The sequence below is a fragment of the Moschus berezovskii genome, chromosome 8, assembly GCF_049115385.1.
Source record: "Moschus berezovskii isolate FMDL1 chromosome 8, NW_MosBer_1.0, whole genome shotgun sequence".
In the NCBI taxonomy this organism is placed as follows: domain Eukaryota; kingdom Metazoa; phylum Chordata; class Mammalia; order Artiodactyla; family Moschidae; genus Moschus; species Moschus berezovskii.
Genome location: NC_142467.1, coordinates 54,309,476 through 54,325,243, shown reverse-complemented (window position 1 = coordinate 54,325,243; position 15,768 = coordinate 54,309,476). Strand labels below are relative to the sequence as shown.

Below are 15,768 nucleotides of genomic sequence, written 5' to 3'. Positions count from 1 at the left end.
TTTTAAATGCAAGATTTTTAACTCTCTGATTTTCATATTCTTTATTTCTTGAAGAAAGTACAACATCCTAAATCTGAAAAATATTTCTGCAGAATTCTAACGTTTCAAGAGGTAATGAGTGTTACCTTCTCAGAGTTGAGGAGGAGATGTCCATTCGCTCTCACAGCTACAGGCCATTTATCACTTGACAGGCAAATGTTTAAAGACAGAAAATAAAATTTAAAGATTATGGTTTAGCCTTAAAAACTTGAGGTAAATGCTAAGAGTCATAAAAGTTTCTTAAGGCAAATGTGCAGGGATATTTATTGAGTCCAGTTTATAACAGGAATCAAATGAAAACAAGTATCCATTAGTAAAGGACTGGTTTATAAATTATGGTGCAGGAGGCATACGATGAAATACTATGAACTATCTTAAAAATACAGGCCGGGCTATATATATAGATATAAAAAGATCTTTGTTGTTTAGTCACTAAGCTGCGTCTGACTCTTTTGCAACCCCATGGACTGTAGCCCATCAGACTCCTCTGTCCATGGGACTTCCCAGGCAGGAATACTGAAGTGGGTTGCTATTCTCCTCTCCAGGGGATCTTCCCAACCCAGGGATTGAACCCACATCTCCTGCATTGCAGGTGGATTATTTCCCACTGTGCCACCAGGGATAGATCATCTTCCACAAAAAGTTGCAGTGAAAATTACATGAGTTACTAAAAGTGATTATAACAGTGGTAACATAAGCACCCGAAGCTACCACTTAATCTATAATTTTCAACACCCTCATATATGTCCAAAACTTGATGCAACAGGATAAATATTCAACCATGTTACTTTACAAGTACTTCTAAGACACCTGATTTCTCAAAGACACATTTAAACCAATAGAGAAAACTAATTCAATGACAAGAACCACATCAGATTTATTTTATTCCTCTTCTTCAAAATCTCTCTTTTATTCTTGAGAAAGAAAATGTAATCTCATTCTAAATGCAATCTCACCCTAAATACAAGAAGTTCCATGAGATTACTTTGGTCCTGCAAATTAAAATTTGAATAGTGGGAGGGGTTTGTTTCTTCAGCTACTTGAAGACAGGAGAGAAAGACACAAAGACATGTCTGGGTCAAAAGGGAAGATGACAGAAGGAATACTCTTGAGCACATGGTATTAAAAATGCATCTCTGATCCAGATTCTAGTCAGATTACCATGATTTAATACTGGAAACTTGGGGCTCTCAGCTCTAAAGGGATGTTTCCTTCCCATTCTAATGACCTAGGCTCTGTTTGAAATTGCCTGTTATTTCAGCATCTTAACAGGTCAAACAAATCATGTAATAGGTCAAGCGAATTACTGATTGACCGTCAAAGTATCTGAAATGTGAAATGCTTTGGCAGCTCAAAACAGGTATGAGAATTTCTGGATATAACAGGAGAAGGTGTGCTTTCTCCTTCAGTACATTTAATGTAAGAAAAAGAACGTATGGGCAAATCTAACTATACCCTCTGCAATAACATCAGTATATTTGAAGCCACAAGGAACCGTTGTCAATAATCAATACATTTAGTTCACATCTTTTTTAGCACTCACCATTCTTCTGGCCACATAGCCACATGATTATAAAGGAAATATGAAAGATGATTTGGAATAAGATCCTTGCCAGAGGCTCGAAGATCCACAGGGTACCAGAACTCAAATTCCTGCTTTAACTGATCTAATTTTTCCTTTGGGATCTGAGTCTTAGGAAATGGAGCTTCCTTGAAGAAAATATAATCCCAAACCTCCTTGGTCATTTGCTGTGGTCTGTATTAAAACAAAAGTAACGAATAAACAACAACAGAACATATATATATAGTTTCTCTGAAAATAAACAGCATTCTAATCCAACCATGAAGCAGAAATCAATTTTTTTAAAGTATTTATTCTATTTATTCATTTATTTGGCTGTGTTGAGTCTTAGCTGTGGCACGGGGGATTGTCACTGCATCATGCCAGATCTTTCATTTCAGTACACAGACTCTCTAGTTGTGGCACACAGGATCAGTAGTTGCACAACTCGGCCTTAGTTGCTCCTCAGCATGTAGGATCTTAGTTCCCCAACTAGGGATTGAACCCGCATCCTGTGCATTGCAAGGTGGATTCTTAACTACTGGACCACCAGTGAAGTCCCAGAAATTGCTTTCTTAATGTTTACAGTAACAAATGAGAACAAGAGACTCCCATGAGAATAAAGAGTGGATAACAGAGGGGTTATTTATTCAGTTCAGCTCAGTCACTCAGTCATGTCCGACTCTTTGCAACCCCATGAATCACAGCACTCCAGGCCTCCCTGTCCATCGCCAACTCCCGGAGTTCACTCAAACTCACCTCCATCAAGTCGGTGATGCCATCCAGCCATCTCATTCTCTGTCGTCCCCTTCTCCTGCCCCCAATCCCTCCCAGCATCAGGGTCTTTTCCAGTGAGTCAACTCTTTGCATGAGGTGGCCAAAGTATTGGAGTTTCAGCATCAGTCCTTCCAATGAACACCCAGGACTGATCTCCTTTAGAATGGACTGATTGGATCTCCTTGTAGTCCAAGGGACTCTCAAGAGTCTTCTCCAACACCACAGTTCAAAAGCACCAATTCTTCGGCAATCAGCTTTCTTCACAGTCCAAATCTCACATCCATACATGACCACTAGAAAAACCGTAGCCTTGACTAGATGGACCTTGGTTGGCAAAGTAACGTCTCTGCTTTTCAATATGCTGTCTAGGTTGGTCATAACTTTCCTTCCAAGGAGTAAGCGTCTTTTAATTTCATGGCTGCAATCAGCATCCGCAGTGATTTTGAAGCCCAAAAAAATAGTCTGACACTGTTTCCACTGTTTCTCCATCTATTTCCCATGAAGTGATGGGATCTGATGCCATGATCTTAGTTTTCTGAATGTTGAGTTTTAAGCCAATTTTTTCACTCTCTTTCACTTTCACCAAGAGGCTTTTTAGTTATTCTTCACTTTCTGCCATAAGGGTGGTGTCATCTGCATATCTGAGATTATTGATATTTCTCCTGGCAATCTTGATTCCAGCTTGTGCTTCCTCCAGCCCAGCATTTCTCATGATGTACTCCGCATATAAGTTAAATAAGCAAGGTGACAATATACAGCCTTGACGTACTCCTTTTCCTATTTGGAACCAGTCCATTGTTCCATGTCCAGTTCTAACTGTTGCTTCCTGACCTGCATACAGGTTTCTCAGGAGGCAGGTCAGGTGGTCTGGTATTCCCATCTCTTTCAGAATTTTCTACAGTTTATTATGATCCACACAGTCAAAGGCTTTGGTATAGTCAATAAAGCAGAAATAGATGTTTTTCTGGAACTCTCTTGCTTTTTCCATGATCCAGCGGATGTTGGCAATTTGATCTCTGGTTCCTCTGCCTTTTCTAAAACCAGCTTGAACATCTGGAAGTGCACGGTTCATGTATTGCTGAAGCCTGGCTTGGAGAATTTTGGGCATGACTTTTCTAGTGTGTGAGATTTTCTCAATTCAACAGCAAAAACATCATGACAAAATTCCACTAAATGAATTCTTATAAAAACAAATTATTAGAAAGTATTTTCAGGCACTTCTCTGGTGGTACAGGGGTTAAGAATCTGCCTTCCAATGCAGGGGACATGGATTCAATCCCTAGTTGGGGAACTAAGATCGCATTTGCTAAGAGGCAAATAAGCCCACATTCTGCAACTATAGAACCCATGCACTCTGAAGCCTGCACACCACAATTAGAGAGAAAGCTTGAGCGCTGAAAAGTCCTTGCACCGGATCTAAAGATCCGGAATGCCACAACAAAGATATTGCCTCAACTAAGATCGGATGCATCCAAATATAATTTTTTTTTTAAAAAAAAAAGCATTTTCGATACATAAATCAAAAGATGACATCTCATGCTAACAAATTACCTTTCTTCCCCTATCCATTTACCTGATGCCCAACGGAGACTCTGCTTGTCCATGCAAGTTACCTCCCTGCAGCAGGTGTGCAACTGTATAAAAGGCCATGTAAATAGTGGAGTCAGAGAGTGATTCAATCAGCCACTGCTCATCCCATGGCAAACGAGTACCTACAAGTAAGAGGAAGAAAATTCATGCAAGAGGAATCTAAGAGACACTTCATCCCAGAATTCACACTTTCAAAAGCAGGTCTCTAGCACTGACAAAGCTACTTCTGTAGGTTCTTAAATTTACTTGACTAATATAAACTGATAAATTTTTTTTTAAATGTTGAAGCTCTAGAAATTTTCTATTAAAAAAAACTGTACCATAAAACTATATGGGTTCGATACTTCTACCATCAGGTGAATAGGACAGGCGACCCGATATTAGTTTCTCTCACTCTCTAACCAAAAACCTCTCACTTCCAGCTCAGAAAAACAATCGAAGAGAAGGGGAAAAGGCAAAGTGTTAACTTGTTGTATAACTGGCAAAGTCATTCAAATGGAAAAATATGAAGTTTGCTTACCTAAGCCATAAGTTCGTGAGCAAGCATGCTCCTGCAGCCAATCTAAGGTTGCTTCAAAATTCCTCCTAGTCTCCTCACAGTACCTGGACAGAGCAGAATATAAAGTGTCTCTCCTCTTCGGCTTCATTGTCTTCCCTATTTCTAATCTCCTTCCCCTTCCCCCTGGAGAAGGGAATGGCAACCCACTCTAGTATTCTTGCCTGGAGAATTCCATGGACAGAGGAGCCTAGCGGGCTACAGTCCATGGACTCACAGAGTCAGACATGACTGAGCAACTAACACTTCCCCTTCCCCAGCACCTTCTCCCATCTTACGTTTCCAGGTTCTTCAAGCACTGGGATGTCTCTTTTTTCCAGTTCTCTTCTCCATAATCCAAGTACCTGGGAGTGGACAAATTGATTAAAAACAAAAAAGTCAAGGATAAGCAAAGTGACAGAAGAAAATTTCTGCTTGCTATCTACAAGAGAAACTAACCACTGGTCACACAGGGCCACAACACATTCATCTGAAGACCTGGACATAACTTGTTTCTCTGGTTCCATGTAAATATACGCATCTCCCTAGATGAAAGTAAATAAAAATATGTCAGATACCACGTCAAAGCAATCTCTATTCCTCAAGGATAAGAAAAGAAGTAACTTTAAAAAAAATGCTCTACCACCAATAACTAAATTGCAAGTTTTCACTATGTTTTCCCTCTTCCCAGAGTAGAAGTTACTTGCCTTTCTTTCTGTATATCACTTGTTTCTGAAAAGGCCTGCATCTTTATCAGGTGGATCACCTTCCCTAGGTACAGCTTATTCCTTTGCAGAGTAAAAGATGTTTAACAGCTTCTACCGCTACGGTTTGAAGGCTATGGCAGCCTTCTATTTTTGTTATAAGAAAAACATAAAAATAGGAAACTGAATGCATGGAACAACTGCCTTTAAAAAAACACATGCATGAAAACTAGATATGGAAAATAACATTACTAAAGATTTATAGTATCATGAAAAATTACCACTAGAAAACTGACCATAAATTTTACTGTTTTTAAAGTATTAAAACAAATATCTCTTAAGGTGTTACAATCCCAAGCTCATTAGGATAGGATAATTTTTTAAAATAAGATTCAGCATTGTTATTCATAAAATGATTCACTGCTCTATGTTTTTAACACAAGCTCTTCACACTGAAACAGGTAGGACTTTGGTTTAACAATGGTAAATTAAAAACAGACATTTAATTAACTCTGCTCCTTCTCAAAATTGTAACAAAATGACAACAAAGAGATTTTCTTTTTAATGGTATGAAGTTACAAAGACAAGAATGGGAGAAGATATAACATCAACCAAATTTGGAAACTAAAAAGCAGAATGACTGACAGTTGTATTAGTGGACCAAAGGAAGCTAGCTGAATCCTAAGACCACAGAAGAGAAAGCTGAATTCTTGTGGCTCAGTTGGTAAAGAATCTGCCTAAATGCGGGGAGCTGGGTTCAATCCCTGGGTTGGAAAGAACCCCTGGAGAAGGGAAAGGCTATCGGATAATCCTGTATTCTGGCCTGGAGAATTCCACGGACTGTATAGTCTATACGGTTGCAAAGAGTTGGACACGACTGAGCAACTTTCACTTCACTTCACTTGCATTACAGAACCTCCAGAAGACTCGAGATTTGTGGCACAAGACAGTTTTGGAAAAGGAGGTAACTTGAGGCTGGAAAGAGGAAGACTTAATGAAGTCTTTTAAAGAAGTCAGAACCAGATGCCCTAATCCCACACTATGCAGACGGGCAGCTGCCTCTCCCTGTGCCTGGAGAGCAATGAGGGTTTACACTCCGGAGAGGACAACACAGAGTCTCCCAAGCGGAGGACAAAGTTGAGGGAATGGGTTTCATAGTGTAAAGAAGGGGATTAAGAGAAAGTCAGCACATGGGTGCTGATATCCACCCCAGCAATCTTCCTTCATGTTAGCTACCAGAATGCTCACTTAGCTGAGACCCTTTAAGCCAGAAACTGAAGAATCTTCTGAGGGGAATCTAACAAACCACAAAGCCCTAATTAACATCAAGGCTAACATCAGGGCTTCCCTCTGGCCCAAATGGATCTTCCAGATCTCTCCCAGTGAAGCCCAGTGACAAGTCCTACCTATATCCAAAAAGGTTCCAAACATCTTTTTGTATGCACTCTTAAATATCAATAGTCTTCCTCAGACTAATAAGAAATTAAAATTTCATATTCATGAAATAAGAATTGCAGCATCCTATCACAAAAAATCAGGTAACAAGAATAAATTCTTAAACTGGTTGAGTTGGTAAATGCTTAAGCTGAGTAAGAGGTATACAGGAATTCATTACACTACTCCACTTTTTTATGTTTGAAATTTTCTACACAAAGAAAAAAATTTAGTGATCTTTTAGGAATATTTATTTATACATACATGCACATGTGGAGGTGGTATAAAAAACACACAGCAAACAAATGCACAAAAATTCATAGGAAGAAAAAGTTGAGGGACTCCCCCAGAGAGAAAAGCAAAAGAACTTCCAGAGTCTAACAGAGCCAATATCTGAATAGTAAGAATTCCGAAAACAAAAATAAAGAATAAGAAGGGATAAAACAATTAAACAAAAAGTTAATTTTCTCAGAATTGAAAATCGTAAGTTTCCAGACTGAAGGAGCCAATCCTACACCCAGGATAATGAATAAACACTAATCTACACCAAATAAATCATCACGAAATTTCACAAGAGAGGATTCTATAAGCTTGGGGCGTGGGGGGGCAGGGGGGAGGCCGGAGACATAGATCATGCCATACCAGAATGGTTTTGGACTTCTTAACAGCATCACTGAACCATAACACCATGGGTAATGGCCTTTAAATTTTTAAGGGAAAATTATTTCTAACCCAGAATCCTACATCCAAGCATTCAAGTATAAAGACAGAATAAAGATATTTCAGATATGGAAGGCCACAAAATTTACCTTCCAGGTACCCTTTTCCAGGAACATTTCTAGAGGCAGAGCTTCAACTGAACAAGAAAGTAAATAAGAAAGAAGCAGCCATGGGATCAAGTAGATCCAACTCAAGAAAAACAAACGAAACCCTAAGTAACAGTGGAGGAACATCCCAGATGACATTTGTGCACGCCGACAGTAAGCAACCAGTCCGGATGACTACAACAGGCTGGAAGGCTCTGGGAGAACTTTCTCTAAGATGTAAACAATAGTACACTGATATGTTTGAAAGTATAGAGAAGAGAAATAAACAGTTGGACGAGTTTGGTTATGAAGTGTCTGTAATTATATTTAAAAGTAAAAAAAGTAGAAAAAGAAAAAAAAGACAGTTATTAACTCCAAGGAAAACCAAAAGCTGAGGAAGAGAAGTTCTCATTGTATACTACGTTATGGATCAGCCATGTCTCAACACACTGACTACCTTTCTAACCTGAGTTATACTATACCTATACTAGGAAGATGTGGGATGAAGAAGTATATACAAATGTGAGGTTAGAGGGGAAGACACAGGTTGGAGAAGAGTTAAATCTTGATCTTTCATAGCAGGAAATCAATGGCTAATGCCTAAAACTGAAAAATTTTTTAATTATACTACAAGTGTTTAGAGATCTGTAAGAGAGGTGGAGATATTAAAAGAAATAACAAAACAGATGAAAGTAAGCCTGTCCAAGGAAGAGAAATTTAAGAGGATGTGGATGAATGGAGAGGAAACTGCTGCCTTTTTTTAATAAGTCTTACAGACCACAGTCTCTCTGTATTACGGGTATACATAACTATCAAAAACAAAAATTCAATTTCAAAAGTTCAGCAGCTAAGTAACTCAACAACAACAAAAAAATTACAACAAAAATGAAGAGGGGGGGAAAGGATGAAAGCAAAAAGTAAAGCACTACAGAAAGAATTGTTGTTAACTACCAGTACTGCAAATGGTCACTGCCTGAAAGCATCATTAAAGTTCGCTGTATGTAATCTACACATGCCAACTTTAGAACACTACCTTCATCAACATTACAGGTGGGATGGTCAGGTTAAATGAATTGCTATTATTAAACAGGTCTTCAATTTTATATGTAAATAAAATTATATCTTTAATACAGCTCCAGGTTCTACTACAGAAAATTGCTAATTAACATTGTAAAGTCTATGAACTAAAAGCTCTTCTAAAACAGCCTTCAGAGGATAGTCTATTACATACAGTGTCAATCATCTTGTTTCTAATAGTCTTCTTTACGTCTTGGACCTTCTGTCCTTTAAATCCATCCACCAACATTACCTAAAAGGATAAGAAGTGTAAAAACACATACAATTAAAATTTGCTTTGGGTCACCCCTTAAACTTTCTCCTACCTAAACTTACTTCCCCAAACAACCAAGATATTTTTAGTGTGAAATTTATCACATTTATAACCATACATCTTTATTTTGGCACAGCTTGGACAACTAATACTTATAACACACTTGTTTTCTTTTTAGTGTAACTAGGATATGGAATGAAAGACTCACTAAATAGGGTCTTTGGATAATACGTTATCATTTTAAAATTTATTAATATTATGGTAAAATATATATAACCTAATTTATCACTTTAACCATACAATTGAATGACATTAAGATACATTCACAGTGTTGTTTAACCATCACCACTATCTGTTTCTGGAACTATAACTGTACCTGATAAGTGATGCACCCCAGGTAAACTCTGTTTTTCTTTGTATTTGACTATTTTAGGCATGTTATATATGTGGAATCATGCAGCATTTGCAGCATTTTTCCTTTGTGTCTTAATATCTCCTAGCATAATGGTTTTGGAGAAGGAAATGGCAACCCACTCCAGTGTTCTTGCCTGGAGAATCCCAGGGGCGGGGGAGCCTGGTGGGCTGACGTCTATGGGGTCGCACAGAGTCAGACACGACTGAAGTGACCTAGCAGCAGCAGCAGGATATATATTATGAACATGATTAGAAAGAAAAGTTCACTTCCTTCCCACTTCTTAGGTTTCCATGTGGAGAGAATTCCTCTGCCCTAACTCACATCATTCCTGAAGGGTTTGGGGGAAGGAACGGAGCCAATGCAGCTCAGCCCCAGTTAGGCTTCTCTTTTCAACTCCGTCTGTTGCCAGCAAGCATTCCCTTTCCCTGGCCATGTGATAAACTTGGGTCTGAGAGGAAGGCCTACAGTATCTCAACTCTGCCTTTAATGTAATGGGGAGATTTAATTCTCAGGCAAAGTATTGCCTTGCCCATTGCTGTCACAGAGCTAAGACACCATCCCCTTTCGGCTGATACTGACCTCCATCTATCTTATTCCTCTTGACTCTTTCAAATAGGTTTTATCTTTTTGAGGTTTGGGAGGTTTTTTGGCCATACCTCACAGCTTATAGGATTTTAGTTCCCAATCCAGGGATCAAACTTGGGCCTTCAGCAATGAGAATGCAGAGTCCTAACCACAGGATCACCAGGGAATTCCCAATACTTTCTACCTTAAGTGGAAAAGACATGTTTTCTATTTTCAGCTCCCAATCCTCCAACATGCCAAAATGCTCCACATCTATTTAATTCATCATTATGAAATTATAGATTATTGATCATCATGGCACAGGGGTTAACAGCACAAATCTTAGAGCCAAGTGGCCTAGTTTGAGTTCCAGCTCTGCTTTGACCTGGCTATCTGGCTGATACTGGGTAAATTACTTAGTGTGTTAGTACCTCAATTTCCTTATCTGTTAAATGGGAATAAGTGCCTACTTTGCAAGGTCATTTTGAGATGTAAATAAGTGAATATGTAAGTGCTATATTAGTGTTGGCTTTTAGTGTCATCCAAAACATGGATGAGTTGAGTTTTAAAAAAGACGTATAAACAATATTTGGTCATACAGAGAAATAGAAAGCAAAAGTAAAAAACATTCTCATTTACAGCCTTAAAAATCTTCATTTCAACTTCAAGTCACTAACAACTTGACTGGGTTTTTACTTTCACTAGCCTCACCTTCTTTCCATGGAAATGTAAGCCAGATTAACATATGTACAATTAAGGAGAAAAGAGAGGTTCAAAAATTGTGCTAAGATGGCATATAGTAATTGTATTAACAAGTAAATTAATGAACCGAATGAAACTGCTTATTTAAAATTTCATCTCATTAAGAGAGCCAAGGGACTGGGTATTGTCCATGCAATAAACCTTTGGTGTGTACTGCATAATAAGACAAACTAACCTTAAACATCTTGAGAAATTCACTCAGAGATTAGGGGCACAAAAATGGAACTTCTGTAATACTACTGGACAGAAATAGATTTAAAAAAAGAAATCTGAAAAGAGAAGAACATAATCTTACAATCAGTTCAGTTCAGTTCAGTCGCTCAGCCATGTCTGACTCTTTGCGACCCCATGGAGTGCAGCACACCATGCTTCCCTGTCCATCACCAACTCCTGAAGCTTGTTCACATTCATGTCCATCAAGTCGGTGATGCCATCCAACCATCTCATCCTCTGTCATCCCCTTCTCCTCCTGCCTTCAATCTTTCCCAGAATCAGGGTCTTTTCAAATGAGTCAGCTCTTTGCATCAGGTGACCAAAGTATTGGAATTCACCTTCAGCATCAGTCCTTCCAATGAATATTCAGGACTGATTTCCTTTAGGATGGACTGGTTGGATCTCCTTGCTGTCCAAGGGACTCTCAAGATCTACTCCAACACCACACTTTAAAAGCATCAATTCTTCGGCACTCAGATTTCTTTATGGTCCAACTCTCACATCCATACGTGATTACCAGAAAAACTATAGCTTTGACTAGATAGACCTTTGTCGGCAAAGTAATGTCTCTGCTTTTTAATATGCTGTCTAGGTTGGTCATAACTTTTCTTCCAAGGAGCAAGCGTCTTTTAATTTCATGGCTGCAGCCACCATCTACAGTGATTTTGGAGCCCAAGAAAATATCAAGTCTGTCCCTGTTTTGTTTCCCCATCTATTTGCCATGAAGTGATGGGATCTGATGCCATGATCTCAGTTTTCTGAATGCTGAGTTTTAAGCCAACTTTTTCACTCTCCTCTTTCACTTTCATCAAGAGGCTCTTTAGTGTCTCTTCGCTTTCTGCCATAAGGGTGGTGTCATCTTCATATCGGAGGTTATCGATATTTCTCCCAACAATCTTGATTCTAGCTTGTGTTCCATCCAGCCTGGCATTTTATATGATGTTCTCTGCATATAAGTTAAATAAGCAGCGTAACAGTAGGCTACCTTGACGTATTCCTTTCCCAAACTGGAACCAGTCCATTGTTCCACGTCTAGTTCTAACTGTTGCTTCTTGACCTGCATACAGATTTCTCAGGAAGCAGGTCAGGTGGTCTGGTATTCCCATCTCTTTAAGAATTTTCCACAGTTTGTGGTCATCCACAGTCAAAGGCATAGTCAATAAAGCAGAAGTACATGTTTTTCTGGAACTTTCTTGCTATTTCAATGATCCAACGAATGTTGGCAATTTGATCTCTGGTTCCTCTGCCTTTTCTAAATCCAGCTTAAACACGTGGAAATTCTCGGTTCACACACTGTTGAAGCCTCGCTTGGAGAATTTTGAGCATTACTTTGCTAGTGTGTGAGATGAGTACAATTGTGCGGTAGTTTGAACATTCTTTGCCACTGCCTTTCTTTGGGATTGGAATGAAAACTGACCTTTTCCAGTCCTGTGGCCACTGCTGAGTTTTCCAAATTTGCTGGCATATTGAGTGCAGCACTTTCACAGGATCATCTTTTAGGATTTGAAATAGCTCAACTGGAATTCCATCACCTCCACTAGCTTCGTTCCTATCTTACAGTAATCCCTCTCAAATCAGGACACGGCTGAAATCGTATTAAATTTTTCTATATTTTTTTCTAAATCACTAAGAAGAAAATCAAAGATCATGGAGTACGTAAATCAAACAAAAATAATAAAAATATTACTTACACCATCATAAAAACCTCTAAGGTACAATTTCTCCTTTGCTTCTGCAAGTTTTTCTCGGTCATTCTGGCTCTGAATTTTCAACTCATCACATATAGTTACAGCAGAAAGCTTTCCAAAATCTGGGATTTCAATGATTGGCACCTGCATAAAAGAGAAATGTGAAACTATTCACACTGAATGAACATAAAAACAGCCTTATGGGCATAGTCCTTTGCCTCCACTGTCCAATGAAGTCATATGAGATTTTATAAATCATTAGGTCAGCTCCAAACATTAGGGAAAACATCCAGATGTGAACCTATCTTTCTACTGTCCATAGGAACCACCCAAATTCTCTGCACCAACCCCCACTCTGTCCTTTCCTCACTACACATATAGCTTCCACAGCTCTCAAGGCCTCACTGGGCATAAAATTTACTGAATAATGTTCAAAACTGGCAAAATGATGCATGCATGTGTGCTAAATCATTTTAGTCATGTCCAACTCTCTGCAACCCTATGGACTGCAGACTGCCAGGCTTCTCTCTCCATGGGATTCTACAGGCAAAAATACTGGAGTGGGTTGCCATTTCCTACTCAAGGGGCTCTTTCAGACTCAGGGATCGAACCCTAGTCTCTTATGTATCCTGCATTGGCAGGAAGATTCTTAACCACTAGTGTCACCTGGGAAGCCAGCAAAATGATGTAAACAACTAAATTTATGGATGGTCTTATTTCTGATTTATATTAAGTCTTCTGGAGTCTCCATGAAAATTACTCACTAGTAATTTACATTTCTAAAGACACTAACATGAAAACATAAACATTCATGAGTAACACGGCAAAATTTTATCTTTAGAAGCCTGGAAATTTGCCACACTAGAAAATAAGTTACTACAGAATTGGTGATACTAAAAGGCAAACTATTTGTTTGTTCTCAAACTGCAGGTGCCAGGTGCTAAGAAAATGCCTATTGTTAAAGTTTTCGGTTTGCTCTTATCCATCACAGCAGATATCAAATTAAAGCAAATGAACTCTTAAACTCCCTCTTATTTTCATTCTCTATGAGTTGGTGATGGACAGAGAGGTCTGGCATCCATGGGGTCACAAAGAATCAGACACGACTGACCAACTGAACTGAACCAATTATTTCTGTTACAAGTGTTAGCTCTTTTCTTCCTCTAATGAAAAGATGGACATTAATATTCCAAATCATCTATGTACTCACAGGTTCAAATGGCAAGACCATGTCATCTCTAATTCCGTACTTCACTCGTAAAGCCTACAAAAACAAAAAGGACATTAACACTAATGATCAATATTTTTCTGGTATTATCATTAAGAGAAGTACCCTCTAAACTTTTTTAAAGTATTTTTCTTCTTCTCTCCATAAAGAACAATTTTTTAATTTTATAGAAAAAAATCTCAAGAAGGGATGTATGACTTTTAAAAACTAAACAGTTTAAGTTAGAATGAATAGCTTAAATGATGAAACTAAGGGGTCGCAGAGTTGGACACGAATGAGCGACTGAACTGAACTGAAATGAACTGATACAGTCAAAAGCAAAAGTTCACAAAGACACACACATATGAAGTTCACATTCCAGTTGCAATGAAAATGCGAGTATCAGGAAACTTGTTTTTACAAAACTTTCTCGTCAGCAGTCAAGTTGTTCTGCAGCAGGTGAACGAATAAACATACATCCAGACAACAGAATATTATTCAGTGTTAAAAAGAAACAAGCTATCAAGATATGAAAAGACATGAGAAACCAAAATGCTTATTACTAACTGAAAGAAAATCTAAGAAAGCTACATACCATATAAATCCAACTATTAAATGACTTTTGGGAAAGGTAAAACTATGGTGACAATTAAAAAAGATCAGTGGTCGCCAGGAGAGGGAGGAAAGAGAGATGAACAAGAGCACACAGGATTTTTAAGGCAGCGAAAATACTCTGTATATCATAATGATGGATACATGTCATTAAATGTTTGCATAAACCCACAGAATGTACAACACCATAAGTGAACCCTAAGTTACACTATGGACTCTGGGCAATTATGACGTCAATGTAAGTTCATCTTTGATGAAAACGTACCACTCCGGTGAGTGACACTAATAATGGGGGAGGCTATGCAGGTGTTGAGGAGAAGGCAATGGCATCCCACTCCGGTCCTCTTGCCTGGAAAATCCCATGGGTCGAGGAGCCTGGTAGGCTGCAGTCCATGGGGTCACTAAGAGTTGGACACGACTGAGTGACTTCACTTTTACTTTTCACTTTCATGCACTGGAGAAGGAAATGGCAACCCACTCCAGTGTTCTTGCCTGGAGAATTCCAGGGACGGGGGAGCCTGGCGGGCTGCCGTCTATGGGGTCACACAGAGTCGGACACGACTGAAGTGACCTAGCAGCAGCAGCATATAGGTGTTGAAGCAGGGGGTGTTATATGGGTATCTCTGTGGCTTCCTCTCTATTTTTATGAGGAACCTAAAACTGCCCTAAAAAAATAAGTCTTAAAAGAAGATTCTATGGGGACTTCCCTGGCGGTCCAGTGGTTAAGATATCACACCTCCACAGCAGAGGGCGCAGGTTCAATGGGGAACTAAGATCCCGCATGCCTCGCGAGACAACCAAAAAAAAAAAAAAAGTCCTATGAAATATTATATTTAAAATTCAGGTAGTGGACTCCCTCAAGGCAGAGGCGGCGGGCGCGCGCACGGCGGTGGCAGCGGCAGCAGCAGGTAGGGTGCAAGGCGCTGGCTGTGGTGCTGCCGGCTCTCGCCTTTCCCCTCCTTGGCGGGTGGAGGAGGCCGAAGCGGTGCTGGGCGAGCTCCCCTTCCTCTCCCTCCGGCCACCTCCCCACGCAAGCCCTGTCTCTCCGACGCAAGACTGTCCCGGGCCGGATATGGCTCCTGGACAGCAGAAGATTCAGTCTCAGCAGAAAAATGCCAAAAAGCAAGCTGGACAAAGGAAGAAACAAGGACATCACCAGAAGGCTGCTGCCAAAGCTGCCTTAATATATACGTGCACTGTCTGTAGGACACAAATGCCAGATCCTAAGACCTTCAAGCAGCACTTTGAGAGCAAGCATCCTAAGACTCCACTTCCTCCAGAATTAGCTGATGTTCAGGCATAAAGTTGTTTACAGGTGAATCCGTGACACCTTTGATTCTTCTACTGTCTCAGACCTTAGGTAACAAACCTGCAGCTGCTTTTCTAACAAACTGTTGATCAGCAAAGATAAAGGGGCTACAGAAACACTCATTTTTATGCTGTTCCCTTTTGGGCTTCATGCAAAAACAATTCTGTGTAAATGTACAGTTGACTCTGATTTGGAAATCTGAAAATCAGTCCATCCTTGTTA

General features: G+C 39.4%; 1 protein-coding gene and 1 pseudogene across 2 annotated transcripts in view; one reads left to right on the top strand and one right to left on the bottom strand.

The window, feature by feature from the left end:
• The window catches only part of LARS1 (leucyl-tRNA synthetase 1), a 74,160-nt gene that overhangs the window by 29,110 nt on the left and 29,282 nt on the right, over positions 1–15,768 (bottom strand). For both annotated transcript variants that reach the window (XM_055428731.2, XM_055428729.2), the window contains exons 13-21: positions 13,629–13,682; positions 12,422–12,562; positions 8,678–8,755; positions 4,962–5,047; positions 4,802–4,867; positions 4,488–4,570; positions 3,951–4,089; positions 1,583–1,795; positions 126–183 (exon numbers count right to left, since the gene is read on the bottom strand). In XM_055428731.2, coding sequence (XP_055284706.2) covers positions 126–183; positions 1,583–1,795; positions 3,951–4,089; positions 4,488–4,570; positions 4,802–4,867; positions 4,962–5,047; positions 8,678–8,755; positions 12,422–12,562; positions 13,629–13,682 — 918 coding nt within the window. The remainder of the gene's footprint in view (positions 1–125; positions 184–1,582; positions 1,796–3,950; positions 4,090–4,487; positions 4,571–4,801; positions 4,868–4,961; positions 5,048–8,677; positions 8,756–12,421; positions 12,563–13,628; positions 13,683–15,768) is intronic.
• On the top strand, positions 15,278–15,668 carry LOC148777060 (transcriptional regulator ZNF706 pseudogene; annotated as a pseudogene).